Source organism: Apteryx mantelli, chromosome 1 (assembly GCF_036417845.1).
Source record: "Apteryx mantelli isolate bAptMan1 chromosome 1, bAptMan1.hap1, whole genome shotgun sequence".
In the NCBI taxonomy this organism is placed as follows: domain Eukaryota; kingdom Metazoa; phylum Chordata; class Aves; order Apterygiformes; family Apterygidae; genus Apteryx; species Apteryx mantelli.
The window spans coordinates 204,857,535-204,874,767 of record NC_089978.1 but is presented as its reverse complement, the minus strand read 5'-3'; the positions used below and the strand labels follow the sequence as shown (position 1 = coordinate 204,874,767).

At 34.5% G+C, this 17,233-nt stretch overlaps 1 protein-coding gene across 5 annotated transcripts in view; it reads left to right on the top strand.

Annotated features, from left to right (window-relative positions):
* Positions 1 to 17,233, top strand: part of TBC1D22A (TBC1 domain family member 22A) — a 200,173-nt gene that overhangs the window by 71,101 nt on the left and 111,839 nt on the right. For 4 of the 5 annotated variants that reach the window (XM_067315871.1, XM_067315852.1, XM_067315889.1 and 1 more), the window contains exon 9: positions 7,620 to 7,729. In XM_067315871.1, the coding sequence (XP_067171972.1) occupies positions 7,620 to 7,729 (110 nt within the window). The remainder of the gene's footprint in view (positions 1 to 7,619; positions 7,730 to 17,233) is intronic. The other variant, XM_067315862.1, reaches the window with a different exon arrangement.

Sequence of the window (17,233 nt, the reverse complement as noted above, 5' to 3'; positions counted from 1 at the left end):
TCACTATAGAAGTATAATTATTTGCATTTTTATTTTGTGTTTGGAGGCATTAAAATACATTGTTACGCATACCATTTGCTGCTTATGTTTTTGTGAATGTCCCTTTTCACATGACACATCTGTGTTTCTTCTTGTCAGTCTGTAACTCTATAATTTATCTAATTTTAAATGAGATCATTTTGACACAAAGTTTTCAGTAGTAGTAGTTGGGTAGTCCTCAATAGTTCTATGTTACAGACTTTGCTTATGGAACCAACAGTCATAATATTCATGAGGATTTTTTTATTCATCAAAATAAAATATCATTTAGTTATTCGTAGCAACATTACCAATGGGGGGGGAAGAAATTCTTTGCAGATTACTTGCACACCTAAATCTTACTTTCCTTGCGATTTTACCATCATCTCCTGGGGATGGGGCTGGACAGTATACAATATAAAGCTGTACTGTATAGCTAGTTACTGTGTTCTCCTCTGGACAATCAGTTGTAGTCTGTTCTCATATGATCCGTAGGTAGTCTCTCTTTAATCATTTGAAGCTTCCTTGAATCTGATCAGTTGGTTCTTTTACTGTGGTAGTACAGATGGACTTTCAGTGGTACAGTTACTATATCATCCAGGCATGGGAAATTGAATATAGTCTTTTATGCTTTGTTGGAAAGGAGCAGTGTATTGAATATTGCAACTGAATATGTGTATGTGTATATAATTATGTATGTGTATATGTTCACATTTGTGTGTACAGATGTGTCTGTCCATCTGTCTCAGATAATTAGAGATTGCTGTAATAGGAATGTTTAAAACACTGAGAAATTGGGCCAGATTCAAACTTCAAAACAGCACTTTACTAGATTAACTGTTGGCCATGTGTATTGTTAATGAATGTCAGTTCTTAATTATTATCAGTACCTGTTCCGGCAGTCACAAACAAACTTATCCTAAATTAGCTGTGACTGTTGAGTACCACAGACCTGATGCTGTGTATTTGGCTTTTAAAGCTTTTTCCTAGGTGTAGATTGCATTTACCGACCAGATTTCTTACCTGTGTAAAAGGTTGCCAGTTTTGTATTTGGTATTATGCAAGTTCTGTGGATCAAAGACCTTCTGGTGCCAGCTGGTTTACTTGATTTTCTTTGGTGCTCTGTATTTTGGTGATAGTGTTGAAGCACTAAAGGTGTTTTTCTTACTTCTCATATCTGAATTGTTGATGTGTAATCAGAGTTGTCTGCAGCCTGTGAGGAGCCCATGTCTTTTGTTTAATTTGAAACATGAGCTAAGAATTTCCCTATTTTTCAAATAAATGTGTTATTCTTGAAAAAAAAAAACCAGACCTATTTCTGTGTAGACATCTGCAGTGGCTTATGAATAGGAATTAAGGGGAAGTTTGTGGCTTTTTAGCAAAAAATGTATACTCTTGCCATTGAAATCTGGTCAAGAAAAAGACTAAGTGAAAAATCTTGCTGGTAAACATGCAGGCCTACTAAAGGAAGTCTCCCAATGACTTATTATTATGAAGAAGAAGAATCTGGAATTAGAGAATAAATACGTGAAGTCTTTACTCTTTTGTGATTAAAACAATTTGAGAGTACTTGCAATTAATTCTGAAAGCATAAAATTTAGGTCTAAGGAATCAAGCTTACAGTACTTTTACAGAAGATGTGATTTTTCTTGTTCTCCAGGTCAAAGGAGATTATAACGTTATCCATATATGTAAGATTATTTTCAGAACTCATATTAATAAAGTAAAATGATTAAAAACAGAATGATGTTAAAAGGATTGTTCTTATAATGATATATAAAGGTATTTGCCCTGCTTCCTATTAGATCTTTAGGAAACTGTGACAGATCCACTGAACAGAAGTAAGATTATTAACAATGTTTGTTACAACAGACAAGTCAACAATACACTTTGTTTGTGAGAAAATGACTGATAATATGGGAATGATTTAAATGCACTAAAGTCATGTTTACTGGAGCATGGACTGATGAGGTGATTGAATTCCATTTATTTATTTATTTATTTAATTTTATCTTTGTGACTGTAGTATCACAAAGAAAGGGAAGCTTTTACTTTAGTAATCAGTCCTTAGCAGCTCAAAAGCTATATGTATCTGATAAACGCATAATTAGGTTCTTTTTAAGGGGAGATATTGATATAGTTATGTAAATTTGTAATTAGCTAATTGTTACTGTAAGAATTTACACTTAAATGATCTATTATATCCTGATCTCTTTAGAAAAACATTGCAGTAATGCAACAATGGCTGAATAGCTGTTTCTTAAATCTTTGAAAACTGTGCTTCAAAGTGGAATGTGTAAGATCTTCCAGATATGGGAATATTACTGTTCACCTCCACACGCAATCATTTGTTTTTGTAGTTTGTTTACTTAGATAGTAATTTTTAAGTTAGGTTTATCTGAACATATAACTTCTACAGTAGTTTACAACAATAAACTTTAATTCTACAAACTTTATACAGACAGGTGTCCACGTGTCATAATGATTTCCCTGCACCTCTGCGAGAGCTATATAAGCTCTATATAAGCTATATTGGTCTTGAAATCTATTGGAATTCTTTTCGTACATTAGACGAGAAATATATTTAAGCAAATAAGTGCTACAAAACAGAGAATGATTTTAGGATGTTTAGAAAATTAACATTTCTAATGTTAATATAAATTATATATAAAAAATAGAAAACCAAGCATAATTTAATGACCACCTTACAGGTCTGTTCTTGGCTTCTCCATTTGATTTGTTCTTATACCACCATGCATTTTGACTCCTAGCTCCTGCTCTAGTGAACCCAGTTTTACTCAGTTTTATATGAATTTGAGTGTTGGGACAGCATTTCAAGATACAGGGCTAAAATTATAACATTAAACAATTAAATGTCTGCTTGCACTGAAAACGTGTTTCCCTTGAAAATGTGTGTGCTTTATTTAATAGAATGGGTTTTGTTTAAGCTTGCTTGAAGTAGTGAAGCAGTAAAACTTTGCCAAGTTATAGTCATTTTTTTTTCTCTCCCTCTTTATAAAGACTGAGAATTGGTATAGGTAATAGGTGTGGATAAAATCTGAATGCAGTCTGCCTTTTATTTGTTGCATTTGGACAGGGATTATTGGATGCGGTTGGCTATTGGGATGCACTGAGAGTGCTGCTAGTTACTAAAGCAGTAGTAGTTTCCACTTTAATCTCATGTGTTTTCAGTATTTAGTCTTCAAATTGGGACATGGCTTTTTCATAAATAATATCCTCTCAGAAGTTAAAATTTCCTAGTACTTCAGTTAATGTAAAAATTCTTATAGTATATGATTCCATCTGTCTGTAATGGCAGATGTTTGCTCATGATCTGTACAGAAAAGGGGTAATTCAAATATTTCAAGAATTTAATTTTTACATTTTGATCACCTTCCACCAAAAGTATTGACTAGTCTTAATCTCATATTAAAACCTATATTTTCTTTCTAATGGAGGCAAGTCATTATTATGTTTAACATTTTTATAGTAGAGAAATTATATTTTTATTATACATAATATTAATATTATATAATTATAATGTATACAAAATATTATATTACATTTTATTATTTTAATTTTTTTATATAGAGAAATAAATGTGTAACAAGTTGTAACTAGTAAATTTTTAATTTTATTCTTATGCCCCTACCTTTTTGAGAGGATCTGGTTAAAGCTGTTCAGAACAAGTTGGTGATTCTTCTCACACTGTGGAAGGTTTCAGAAGCATACATTGGGAATGAGTAAAAAGCTTACAGCAACACACACTTTCAGATCAGCATGTCATTGACTCCATGCTACAGCAGTTTTCCTCCAGGCAACTATTTACTGTCTTCTACAATTACACAGCTAACACGATAAAAATCTCCACAGGAAACTGAAGAAAATGAGAAATGTTGCTGTGAGACTTTGTAATTGGGAATTTTTATGAAGTGATTTTTTTTTCCAGATATTGATACATATACACATTTGCCTGCTGTTTTTCCCCATTCTCTTGTTATTTAATCTTTATATTACTGTCCATTCAGATTTAACTCATGGCAAAAAAATTTAAAGTCATCTAAAACTGCAATTTGCAATTCTGTTTTCCAACACAATACTTAAATTGAAATAATACTTCATCTCATGTACTTTTTAGATAGTTATTTCTGCTTCTTCTGTTGTTTGTCCTGAAACCCTTTCCAGTCTTTCTTTTTTAATGTCTCTAATGTGTTTATTTCTTCCTACAAATAAACGAAAAGAAAATCCATGTAACAATCAGCTTGATATTTTTTTTTTCTTAATTGCATGGAAAAAGTACTTTGCACTATGTCCCTAAAGAAATAAGTGATAAATATGTAAACTGATATTTTGCATGCTATTGTGCCAATCAGATGTTCCTTATTTTGAACAAGTTGTCTTGAAAATGAATGGCCCACATTCAGTTCGGTTGTAGTGTGGAAAAAGGATGTCTCAAATAATCAGAGGCAGTTTTCAACTTCCTCAATAAAATGTAGCAAATTAGGCCATACCGATGCGGCAGAAACTCTTGCAGATCATTAGCGCTTATTTGCTTTGTGGCTTTTATGAGGCTTTGTCATCTTTGTTAAGTTTAGTATATGGGTGGCTTCCATGGTGTAGCTCCTTGTGAGCATCCACAATATCTTAATCAAGAAGTACCGGTTAAAATACTTAATTATAGCATATAGAAAAATTATACTTCTTAGCAAATACAATGGAAAATATATTTTAATGTATCTCTATGTAGCTAGATTTTGCTCTTTGAAATGTTTTAATATACAGTTTCTAAGCTAAAGTTTGAGACAGTTGTCTTATACAAAGTAAATAGTGTATAGTCAAAATATACTGTGTTGTCTTACACATTAGGAGGTTTTTTTTTCTGTATTTCAAAACTTCATTTTCTGACATTAGAAGAGACCATCTTACTACAGATGCATGTGAACCACAAGAGAAATAAAAACTGGATTCCAAGTAACTTGTATATTTAAAGAACATATCATAAAAAATCCTGAATATTTATTTTATGGTTAAGATGCTTATGAAAATGCTAGGAATCAATCAATGTATGCTACAGAAAAGCATAATGTTCTTGGATATCTTTGCCAAAGAGACTGATGAGAACAGAAAAACTGGATAAGTACTTCCTAAAAGCACTGTTCTTATTTCCATATGGTGATACATGGAAGTCTGTGACATTATATTTAGGGACTTTCTTTTACTGAAAATTTTTAGGGAAAAAATTGGATGATTTCCTGAATGCTGTATGCTTTTTTTGACTTACAAGATCACCCAAAGTAGAGCAGAAACAACTTGACAATAGTTGTCTTTCCATCTCTAATACATTTTTTTTCTGTGAAATAATGAGACTTCTGCTTCAAATTTACTGTCAGACCTGAGTCCTTTTCAAAATTGCCTATTCTGACATCCATTTTTGGGCTTGATGAACATACTTGTAGTGATGAGAAGCAGTAGGGAACCATTGGAAATGTTTCTGAAAAGCGATGCTCTGCTTTCTTGCAAAAAAAAAAAAAAAGTTCTATTGTCTATCTAATTTGAGAGTACTTTCTTGACAGAAAAATTAGAATCTGGTTTTTGCAAACTATTAATACTAAAGTTTCTTTGCAGTCCAAGTACCTTCAGCCTTATTTCTCAAACTGCTTTTCTTTTCTCACATTCTGTCATTTCTGATTGTTGCAGGTAGTTCAGTCACAGGGTGAGAAGTCTCCTGATGGGCAGTCAGTCTTCTGTCAGCTAGTTTTAGCTTTCTGCAGTTTAACGCTCTGTGTTCTGAGGGAGTCAGCGTATGCTCAGCTTAGAGCTAATACTGAGAAACAGGAATCTTTTGGGAAGTGATTCATCTGCTTTATTTTAGGAATCTACTTCAGAATGAGATAGCTAATAGAGCTCTGTAATTTGCTTTTTTCCACATTGGCTGTGAAGGGAGGTAAGATGTTCAACTGGTTAGGTGAATCTTAAGCTTATTTGTTGATTTAAATCCTGGTAAGCGAATACAGTGTGAAATGGTAGATTTTGAAAGAGTAAGATAAGAAACAGTAAGATAAGTAAGATAAAGAGCCTTTTTCCTTTGCTACCTTTTCATAACCACCTGTGGAGGAGTTATTGTAACTTCCTTTTTGTTCAGAAATGCGACAGCAGTATCATGAAAAGAAAAGGTGCTCAGAGACCGGGAGTTTGCAAAACATCCATAATCCAAGTAGCTATAATCTCATTTCTTCAGTAAGTATTTACTGATGCAGTGCCTGAAGAGTGCTTCTTTCAAGAGGAATAATGTTCAGTGTTGCTTGCATTTTAGATAAATAGGAGGAATTCTGGTTCATTTATTGTTTTACTTTAGGCATTGCGAGGCAGAAAGAAAATGTGCCATTTCTTTTTTGCTTTTTCTTTTTTTTCTTTAATCTTTTTGATTTTTGTTTTCTCATCACAATGTGATTGCCAAATATATTTTGGAATGAAAATAAAATAAAATTAAAAATATTAAGCATTAACTTTATTTTTCACTGGGGAGCTGGTATATGAATGTGTAATAAACATAGTATAATTTATAAAAACTTTATATGAGTAAAAGTATATAGGAAATACTAAACACTTTTGTTCTTGCTGTGGAAGATGCATCACTTTGCTTTTTTTGCTGTCTGGCTTTCTCTTCAAAATTAATATAAATATTCATCCTTGATTTTCATTTCTCAGCTATTTGTTAAAGAAGGCTCCTGTGGAGCCTTTTGGAGTTGCATGGCAGATCTAATGGGAGTTAGATGCTTAGTGGTAATTTTGTGAAGGTTCACATGAAACCTCTTGTCCTCTTAAATTGACTTTTTAAAAAAATATGGTCTTAGTATTTTATGCTAAATCTAGTCATTTTCAATCTTTCTCTGAGTAAGTCACTGGGAAAGTCTAGTAATCCTCAAATTTTCTTTTTGTTATACTGGACTTTACTAAAGAAAGTTATGATGATGATAAATTGCTACCTTTTCTGGACTTGGAAGGAGCTTTCCCTTGTTGTAATCTTGTTTTTGAGCTGTGAAGCTAGCATTTTGGTTTGGATTAATTTTGTCAAATGTACATCACCTAAGTTAATTGTCTAATCTGAATTAGGTTTCTTGCTTTATTTATTTTTCTTGCTGGTCATCTGTTTCACTTCCGTCATTTCTCACTATCTCCATTGCCCTCATTCTTCCCAGAGAGGTGTCAGCACTTTGTGTGACGTGCAAACGCCAACATGTTCTGCAGAGATTGTTCATATGGGGCTTGAAGCCTCTAATAGTGCTTCTGATAATCCTCTTCCAGGTGTGAAATGTCTAGAATGAAGTAATTTATTATATATTAATTCTGATTAACCAGACATGGTTTGAGATTTTCACAGGCTGCAACAAATTAAGTATTCATTAACATTTAAGGTTGTTAGATGACACAGTTGAGCAATAAATGATTCATTTCATTCCTCTTAAAGGAAATATGTGTTAAAGTTACTGACTAGAAGATGAGTGATAGTTGTCTTTATTTTCCAGTTATTTTCCTCATCCTTACTTTATTTGTTCTGTACTCTTTATTGACTTGTCTTTCTCTCACTTTTTCTGTAACAGAAGAAGAGGAAGTGGAAAATTTTGATGTTTCCAGTCTGCCTGAAGAAGTGCTGCAGAACATAGAAGCTGACAGTTACTGGTGCATGAGCAAGTTGCTTGATGGCATTCAGGTAAATTGATTTTTCCTGCCTTTAAGTAGTGGAGATAACTAATTAATGTCAAAGCCTTGAATTACTTTAAGGGTGCTGAGACACAGTACATCTATGAAAAATAGATAAGTAGATTTTTCCAGTAGGAGATATCTGCTGTAAGCTTGGAATAATGTTAAAAAATAAAATAAAAACCCTGTAGAATTCCTATTTTTTTCTTCATTGTAATATGATATGCTAGAACAGAGCCAAAATCTCCAGTTCCAGAGAATTATCCATCCCAGTCAGCAAGTATGGAGAATATTTGCTTAAGTCTCAAAGTAAGATGCCCTCACTGAGGTGATGAAAAGCTGACTACTTCATTTGTTTTTAAATCATTAATAAAGCAAACTTTAAACAATTACTGTCTTAACTCCTCCTGAAATAATCTTATTTTTAAAACATCCTTTTAAAACCACTGTAATGTTTATACTGGTGGGGGGGGGGTTGTTTTTTTTTTGTTGTTGTTTTTTTTACATGCAGAGAGTATGGATATGGAGACAGTTCTCTGTTAAATGCAGCAAGTAACAGACTAAGAATGGGGGATTTATGCATATGTGTGTCTTTGTTTGGCATATAAATTTATGAAGATTTAGAAGGCTCCACAAGGAATAGTAAATATGCAGTTAAACATCTTGTGTTTAGTGAGGGTGGAAACTGTACAACCTAGCGTAGATTAAATGGTAGGCCAAACACACCTATGTTTGATATTTAGCATTGTAAAACGCTATGCCATGACACTGACCCATGATAAAGTAGACTTTGTACTTTTTGGTTTACAAAGAAGTTACCTGAATTAAATTTTATAGGCTCTGTGCCATAAAAGGCATTAGATAGTATCTGTCTATTATCAGTTTTTCAGGTCTGTATTGTCCAAGGTAATCATACTGAATCTTACTAGAAAGCAAAAATAAACCAATCTTGGAAACTCAGAACGCAGAAAACATTCAGAATGAATTCCTGAATTGTTATAGGACCCAAATCAACCTTTGATAGAAATATGATGCTTTCTAAGTGGTGGTGATTTCTCCTTTGCTCTGGCAAGAAAGAATTGTTTTTAGCTATGTTTGGTAGGCAGATGTTTGCAGTCAGGGTTCATTTGTTTTCACTGAGCTGATTAGAAAATAAGTTATGGTTACAAATATTTAGCACCTTCCTCCTTTATCTTTTTTGTTTTGTTTGTTTGTTTTTTTAAGTGATGTTCATACCTTCTCTGATTATTCCCTGGTTTCAAATGAGCTACTTGTATATGTGCGGAGGATCTTTTCTGTTAAATTGTTTCAGTATTATTTTGATAATGGTAGAAATTGTAACAAGGATGGCAAATAGTTTTAGCTGATTCATTCCTAACATTTCTTTAAAAGAAGAGGTGATGAAAATGTGCTTCTGCGGTGCTGTTTGGATTCCATCCTTTTGATAGATCTCATGTAACCTTTCTGATTTCATTTTGAAATATTTTGGACAATTGCTTAAAAAATAAAAACTTGTTTTTTCCAAGTCGTTTTAATGTAGTGAAGACCATGGAGGTTGTATGTTTGGGTGTGTGGAAAAAGGCTGTCCTACAGTCGTTAGTAAATGGTCATAAAATGCAAATAGGAACAAAAATTCCTATAAACTTAAACAATATTTGTCAGTGAAATTAAGTTAATGTCATCCAGATTCTTTATTTTGACGGTATTTTTAGGATAGATTTTTCTTTTCTTTTGGCACTTATGTTCTTAAAGTGTTTTGATGTTTTCTTTGATATCACTTATCTTTTAATATAAATGTTTCATGGGGTAAGGCATATTGCAGAAAGGCCACTAACTAATTAAACTCATAACAAAGTTCATTTTGAGAAAACTGTTACAAAAATTGAGTCAACAGAGAGCTTGTTTGAGAGTATTTTAGATGGATTTGTCCTGGTTAAAAGTCAAATGAATAGTAGCTCAATTTTTTTGTATAACAACATTGAAAAGCATAGTCAATTTGTCGTCTTGACCTCTCTAAAAGATGTTGCTTTGCTTATTTCAATCTCTCAGAAGTGCTACATTTGAAAATATTTGACCACCTATGAAAAATAGTCAGAACTTGAAATCTACTTGAAATGAAGAAAGCCAGATAAAGAAATACAAGTCTCCCAGCATACTTTACAATTTTACCTGTTTCCTGAACATCTTGTATCATAGGGCAGCTGCTTTCTTTTGTTCTCTCTGGTTATAGGCTCCTAAGCGGCTACACATATGTCTCATCACTCTTGTTTCAGACTAGAAAACTTACTTGATTGAAATAAAAAAATTTGATTTAAATAGAAGTCTCTCTAAATGGAGATTTTTTTAATATAAATTTATATTCCTAGTGTGTCAATTAACCTTGTATTCTGTAGTTATATATGATGCTTTATAGCAGTCAGTTCTGGATGATGATATGCTGTACTGGTTTTCCTCCTCAGTGCTTCATGACCATGTACTGCATTTCTTTTCCTCTAGCTTTTGTCCCAGTAACATTACACCTCACTTCAGCTTTTCTTACTTATTTCAGAAAAACACGTAAGAACTTCTAAAATCATAAGATCAAAGGATAATTCGGGTTGGAAGGGGCCTTTGGAGGTCATCTAGTCCAGCCTCCTCCTCAAAGCAGGGTCAACTATGAGTTCAGACTAGATTGTTCAGGGCTTTATCCAGTCAGGTCTTGAAAATCTCCAAGGGTGAAGAGTGCAAAACCTCTGCAGGCAACTTGTTTCAATGCTTGACTGTCCTTGCGATGAAAAAGCTTCTTCTTATATCCAGACGGAACCTCTTGTTTCAATTCATTGTCTCTTATCATCCCACTATGCACCACTATTAAAAGCCTGTCTTTGTCTTCTTGATAACATAGGTATTGACAGGCTGCTATCAGGTCCCTCTGAAGACTTTTCTTTGGGCTGGATAACCCCTGTTCCCTCAGCCTCTCACAGGGCAGGTTCTTCAGCCCCTGAGAATCTTGCTGGCCCTTTGCCTTTGCTTTTATTGTACTGGGAGGCCCAAAACTGGTATTCTAGGTGTGGTCTTGAAATACAAGCAATTCCATTTAAACATAAGAAAAAACTTTTTTACTGCAAGGGTGTTCAAACACTGGAACAGGTATCCCAGAGGGGTTGTGGAGTCTCTGATCTTGGAGACATTCCAAACTGGACTGGACATCATCCTAAGCAACCTGCTCCAGTTGACCCCACTTTGAGCAGGGTGGGGTGGATTAGACGATCTCCAGAGGAGTTTGCTAAACCTCAGTGATTCTGTGATTCCATAACAAGTGCTGAGTGAGGGTAATCACTTCCCTTGATCTGCTGGTCCAGGAGGCTGTTGGCCACCTTTGCTACCAGGGCACACTGCTGGCTTGTGCTCAGCTTGCTGTCTACCAAGTCCCCCAGGTCCTTTTCCATAAAACTCCTCTCCAGCCAGTTTGTTTCCAACCTGTACAGTTGCAAAATGCTCTAATGGAGATTTGTAAAATCTGTTTCTATGTGCCATTATATGTCAAAATAAGATCACCATGTTTGATAGTTTTCAACACATTACTTGATAGTTTCACACCTGAAATCTATGTAACAGTATTTTAATACATTCATATATCAAATAAGAATCTTGTGTTTCTAGTTTTTAAACGTGGTTTATTACCAAAATTATTTCATCTTGCCTTTCAAATTCAAACGCTCAAAAGATAAAATCCTTCAGATGTCAATCCATCTTTCTTCTTCAGAACACTTCTAAACTGTAGATGATGTATGTATACTTTTGCATTTTTTTACCTGTAGAAATACTGGCTGTGGACATGAGAAGAATAGAACTTATCCCATAAGTAGTTTTTCCAGTTAATTAAGTAGACATTCCCATACATCTGTCTTAATTAGCTTTTTTATTACTAAATCATCCTTTATAACAGTTTCCTCAACTGAGTCCCATTAACATTCAAATAAAAAGTTCAGGCTGATCCATGCCTCCTACAAACGTAACATTCATACATAAAATTGAGTATAACTCTTCATTTTAAGTTCATTTGTAATGGTAATAAAATAACCAAAAGGGAAATATATGCATTTCATAATGGTCTCACCACATGTATTAAAAATAGCAATAAAATATTAATATCATTATTTATCAGGGCCTGGGAATTTTTAGAATAAAAGGGAGATAATTCATTTCCGAGGATTGAAGTGAACTGAGATGTATATTAGCTATTTCTGTGGCTGATTAAATAGCAGAATTTATGGGTTGCAAAAGCAATCCTGTAGAGTTCTCTCTAACTGCTTAGTTACGAAAAGTGTTTGCTATCACGTGCCTCAAGTTTGGATTATAAATGGATGAATGGAACGGCTTTATGCTGCTTGGAAAATCTTTCAAAGGTCTGCACTTTGTTTTTCATAAAAAATAACACTAAGATAGCTTTCTGTGTAACTTTTGCTCATTAAACTCTTACAAGTTTCTTGGTTATGTCTGCATTTCGTCTGGGTAGCTAGATAGTCGTAGCTGAACTAGTTTCAGCTAGCCAGGGTTATGGTAAATGGCGGATCTTGTTGTGTGGGAATAAGGGTTCCTTAACCAAGACAGCCTATGTAAGGAATATGTACTGTGAGTCTCTACATCTGCCTCATCATACGAACTTGTGCATGTATTGTATATATGCCTTCATACCCAGGTCAAGTTTCTGTATCACAGGGACTGCAGAGTCCACTTGTGTAGGTGCAGTGATAGCTTGTCTGATATTTCTAGATATGTATCAGCCCAGTCCTTCTGGAAACCTAGATAGATGGGTAAAGTACCCTTTCCTCCCACCTTCCCCAGGTGAATAGAGGTTGAAGAATATGATGCGTTCAGGGAGAGTGTGGATATACTCTATTACCGATAGGTCAGTCTCCAGAGAAAAGTATTCAGAGTCCTCACTAACAGTAGCTGATATTGAAAGAATGTGCTGCTGTCATGCTCCATTTACTGCATAAACAGATCCTAATGCCAATCAGTTTTTGAAATGTTGAGATCCTGTCAGGATTTTTGAGAAGTGCTAGCATTAGTTATTTCTACTTAGTTCTGTAATGTTTGAGTTGCATACTCATGCTGTGTGACAGTTCTTGCAGCCACTGTCACTGTAGCTGCACTTGTGAGATGCAAGTTCTACAGTAATTTCTGTTTACTAATTTCTGGAAATCCAAACTGTTGTGTCTATGTTCATGTCTTGTCCAAGTGGCATCCTGGGAATGACAAAGTAAGGTCTTTCCTTTTTTCTTTAAGCTGCAACTACTCTAAGGAATATAAAAGGTTCAGAATGGATTGTTTGATCAGAAACATGTTTTAAAACACTTATAAAAGCAACAGCTTTTTATTTTAGAATGAAAATGCAACTTGTGTTGTAATAATTTTATGTATGATACTAGGTGTAACAATAGAGGTGACTGCTGATGACTGCTAACTACTCTGTCTCGTCCCAAAGGGAGTTTATTGTTGAACTGGGGATTCTATTCTGATGTATATACAACAGCTAGGGATTACTTTTACTCTTTTCAATATCAATGGCTTCCATAAAGCTATTTCTAGTTTTAATTATTTAAATACTAATTCTAATTTTCTAGGGTTTTGTTAGTTATAATTAAAAAATTTTAATTCTAATTTTGTTTATATTTTTCTAATTTTGTTTGTTTTTGTTTTTCCAATTTGTTAATCAGCAAGTTATAGTCCTGAGAAATATGTTCTGCAATTAGTGTAGGCATTTGTACCTGTTCAGGATCCCAGAATGTCTTTTCTTCTAATGACAAATGGGCAACTGCAACATTTTTAGTAATTACTTCTCAAATGATACACCTGAATGGTATCTCTCTTTTACTTTGCCAGGTCCCATATCTGAGACTAAAGTCTTCTGAAATACTAGCATGCCCCAACAGGTGCTTCTATCCTGAATCTTTTCTGTATTTGTGCTCAAATGCCTACTCCTATTTTTTTCTTTATGTAATCTGTTAGTTTTAATGTTTTTTTAAACTTATTTGGAGTGGGGAAAAGAGAATATTTAAAGTAGGAGAAGAGTCTAGAAATTTTTCTGTAAGAGATTTTTACCTTTCTCAATTCAAGATAACCTTCTTCTGCAGGATACATAACTTTTTGCTAAGAATGGATGCTGTTAAATGTACTTTTTTGAGGATAAAGCACATGCACTATTGTGTCATTCTGTATGACTTTCCTTTTCTGAAGGACCTTCAAATTTTTGAAGGCCTGTTTGAAGCTGCTCTTCTTAGAGTTCTGTAAGGACTTTCTCAGTTCCTGAAGGGAAACCCACCCCACACACATTTTATTGAACCCTATTACCATGCCAGGAAGTTAATACACCGACTCTGGTAGTAGAATCACTGTAACTACTAAATGCTGAAATGTAATTAACTTAATCATCATGTTAGTCCTGGTCTTTTGATGTGACACTAGTTAAAACATGTCTGCTATTGTCTGTTCAAAACTTGGAAAAATTTAAATGTAAAAAAGCATATCTGTGATGGTCTTCCTGTTTAGTTCTGAGTAGATTTAGCCTGAGCAGTCAAGGTCTTTGTGTTGGCTGTTGATGAGCTAGCCTCAGACAAATAGTACATTATTTCAGCCTAGCTCCTGAACCTCTTGATGTAACAAAGTCTGAGAATTAAAAATATCAGCATTTTAGATTTTTGGAACAAGTCATCCTTCAAACTTGTCATCACTGAGACTATCATTAACAATGAGCCTGAGTCATATAGCATCAGTATCTACTTTGCAAAGTGTAAATTGTGCTTTGAGTCAGAAGCATTGCTATTCAATTCCGCATTTGTGAAGCCACTGAACTTTATAGTAGGAAGAAGCCTGAACAATAAGCTTTACAAGAAAATTACTGGTTTTGGCACCAGCTCCAGAGAGTGAGAGATCCTTTGGGACCCTCTTGAAATTCCTGAGTGATTTGATTTGCCAGTAGAGGACTTGTATTCTGTCCCTTCATTCTGAGAGAATCAAATGCATCACCAAGATACTGTCAATCAGCTTCTCCATAAGAATTTCAGGTGCAGTTGCTAACTCTGCTCCATTTAAAATATGTCTGCGCCTGCCTACTGTGAGGGTCTTTACTAATGACTACAGTCTTAGGAAGCATCTAAACAGGAATACCAATGCCCAAAGATGCTTTGTTATGGGAAGAATGGCAGGGTGTGAATATGACATTAGTTTTTCAGAATGATTTCAAGGGAATTCATAAAAATACAGACCAAGAAATTAAATGTGCATTTCAGTGAAGTTTGTAGAAATTGTAATAAGAAATGGAATTAATGGTTAAAGGATAAAATCATATTATGGAATATTTTACATAACTCTTGTAATGGGTGACAAATCTGGTGATTTTCTGAAGGAGTCAGTGAACCCATGAACAAATTTACAGCTTAATTGCATTTTCAAAATGCATTTTAATGAAGACCTTTACCAACAATTCTTAAAGGAACTAAGCTGCTGGTAAAAGCATTATCTGTCACTCAGGGAGGAGAAGGGTTATATAAGTAGCTCTCAAAAGAGAAAGCATCATTTTGCCATTTCTGAAACCTAAGATGAGCTTGTGCTTAGTGTGCTGTGTGCTGTTCTGATCTCTTCTGTCTGTCTCACTTCAAAATGATGCATTGGATGTTAAAAAAAAAAAAAATTGGAACAAGACAAAGAAGGGTGATCAAAGATATAAGGAACAGTTTGGATTAAGTTCTTCAGCTTGGATAACTTGGCTAAGCGGAGGAATATATAGAAGTCTCTAAAATGCTGAGTTGCATGAAGAAGGTGAATAGGGAGTAGTTGCTTTCCATCTCTACTGATAGAACTGCTGAGTGATAGGCTTAACAAGGGGGGGGGGGGGGAAGTACCTAAGCCATGGAGCTACTTGTCAAAGGATGCATAACTTCTTACATGAGTTTAAAACCCGAACAGTTTGAAGTTTGGTTCAAGAAAAATCTTTGAACAGCTTTAATTTTTAAAAGGCATCACCTTGCGTTAGGGAAGCCCCAGCACTGCAAACTGCAAACTGTGGAAGGATGCTGCAAATATATCACTGCATGCTGTCTTGCTCTTACGCTCTTCTGGAGCCGTTTGCTATTGGCTGCTCTTAAAAGATGAATGGGTCTTTTGCTGGACCCAATATAGCCAATTTTAGGTTCTAAACAACAAGCCACATCCTTTGCCAGGACTGTGATAAGTACAAAATTGAGGGCATCAGTGGGATTTATCCTGAGGACTGTAGTTTGTGTTCAGGAGATGTGTCTTAAGAAGTTCGAACAGCGCCTGTGTCTCTTTGGAAGCCGGCGACACTTAGAGTTTTCTAGCCTTTCCTCAAAAATAAATTTTTCAAGAAGACAGTGAGTGTATTTGTAACCAGGTCTGAATACTTATATAGAAAACATTGTTTTCTATGAATTATGCAGTGCTAGCAGTATACTTTACAATAAAAATACTTTCTCTTCTGCCTAAAATTTACAGCATCAACTTTTGGGATTGTAAGTGCACGTGTTTACGATTTCTAGCTTTTGTCCAGATTTGAACTGTCATCTGGCCTAGGCCATAATCCAAAAATCTCTCTTGAGCACTTTTATTGCTATTTTAACAGTTTCTGTAACTGATAATACATCCACTTGCATAAAACTGAGTTTTGATTGCGTAGCTGAGTAGAAGATTCGGCTTCTGTGTGGAGATCTATGAATAATGTTATAATGCAATATGAGAATCAGTACCTGTTTTTTAATAACATGTTATATTTTCCATCATCTTATATAGGAAAAAAGATTTTTTTTCTGTGTAGAAAGTTCTGGGCATAGAGCGCTTCATAGCAGTACTTTCCTATTGCTTAGGAAACTTTAAGGTTTCAAAAGTCAGGCTTAACTGTTACAAAGACTTTAAAGTTCTTTTATTGTGCAGACGATATCTTGGAGTAATTATGGAACGTGCTATGGAATATCTGCAAAAAATATGCTCTGAAACACATGCGTGCTTGCTCTTCAGTGTTCTTTTTCTCTCCTGGACTACATTTAAGATTGAGTCTATACTGTAATTCCTAACCTAAGGTTTCAAACTTCCAAGAAGTGTTTTGGGTAACCCATGTCTACTGTTGAGGGTGTTTATACGCAGGGTGGCTATCACCATCTTAGTGTCTTGTTTCTCTTCCCCTCCTCCTCCTCCTCCCCCCTGCCATTTGCCTAACTTTGACAGATAGCAAGGTGAACCAAGATTTTTTTAGTAAGAGTTCATTTAAAAGATTCACAAATAAGTGAAGTACTTAAATCAGTTTAAAAATTTTAAATTGAGAATACTCCTTTCTGAAATAATGAGAAAAATATACAAATTCGGAAAGCTTACTTTTTAGATAGTCTTTTTTTGTTCATATGGTAATATACTTGAACATACCTAAACTGACATATAGGAATTCTTGAATATACATCAATAGAGAAGATAGAGGTCTATGTAAGCAGTACACAGTTTGCTTGATGTATTCATTATATTT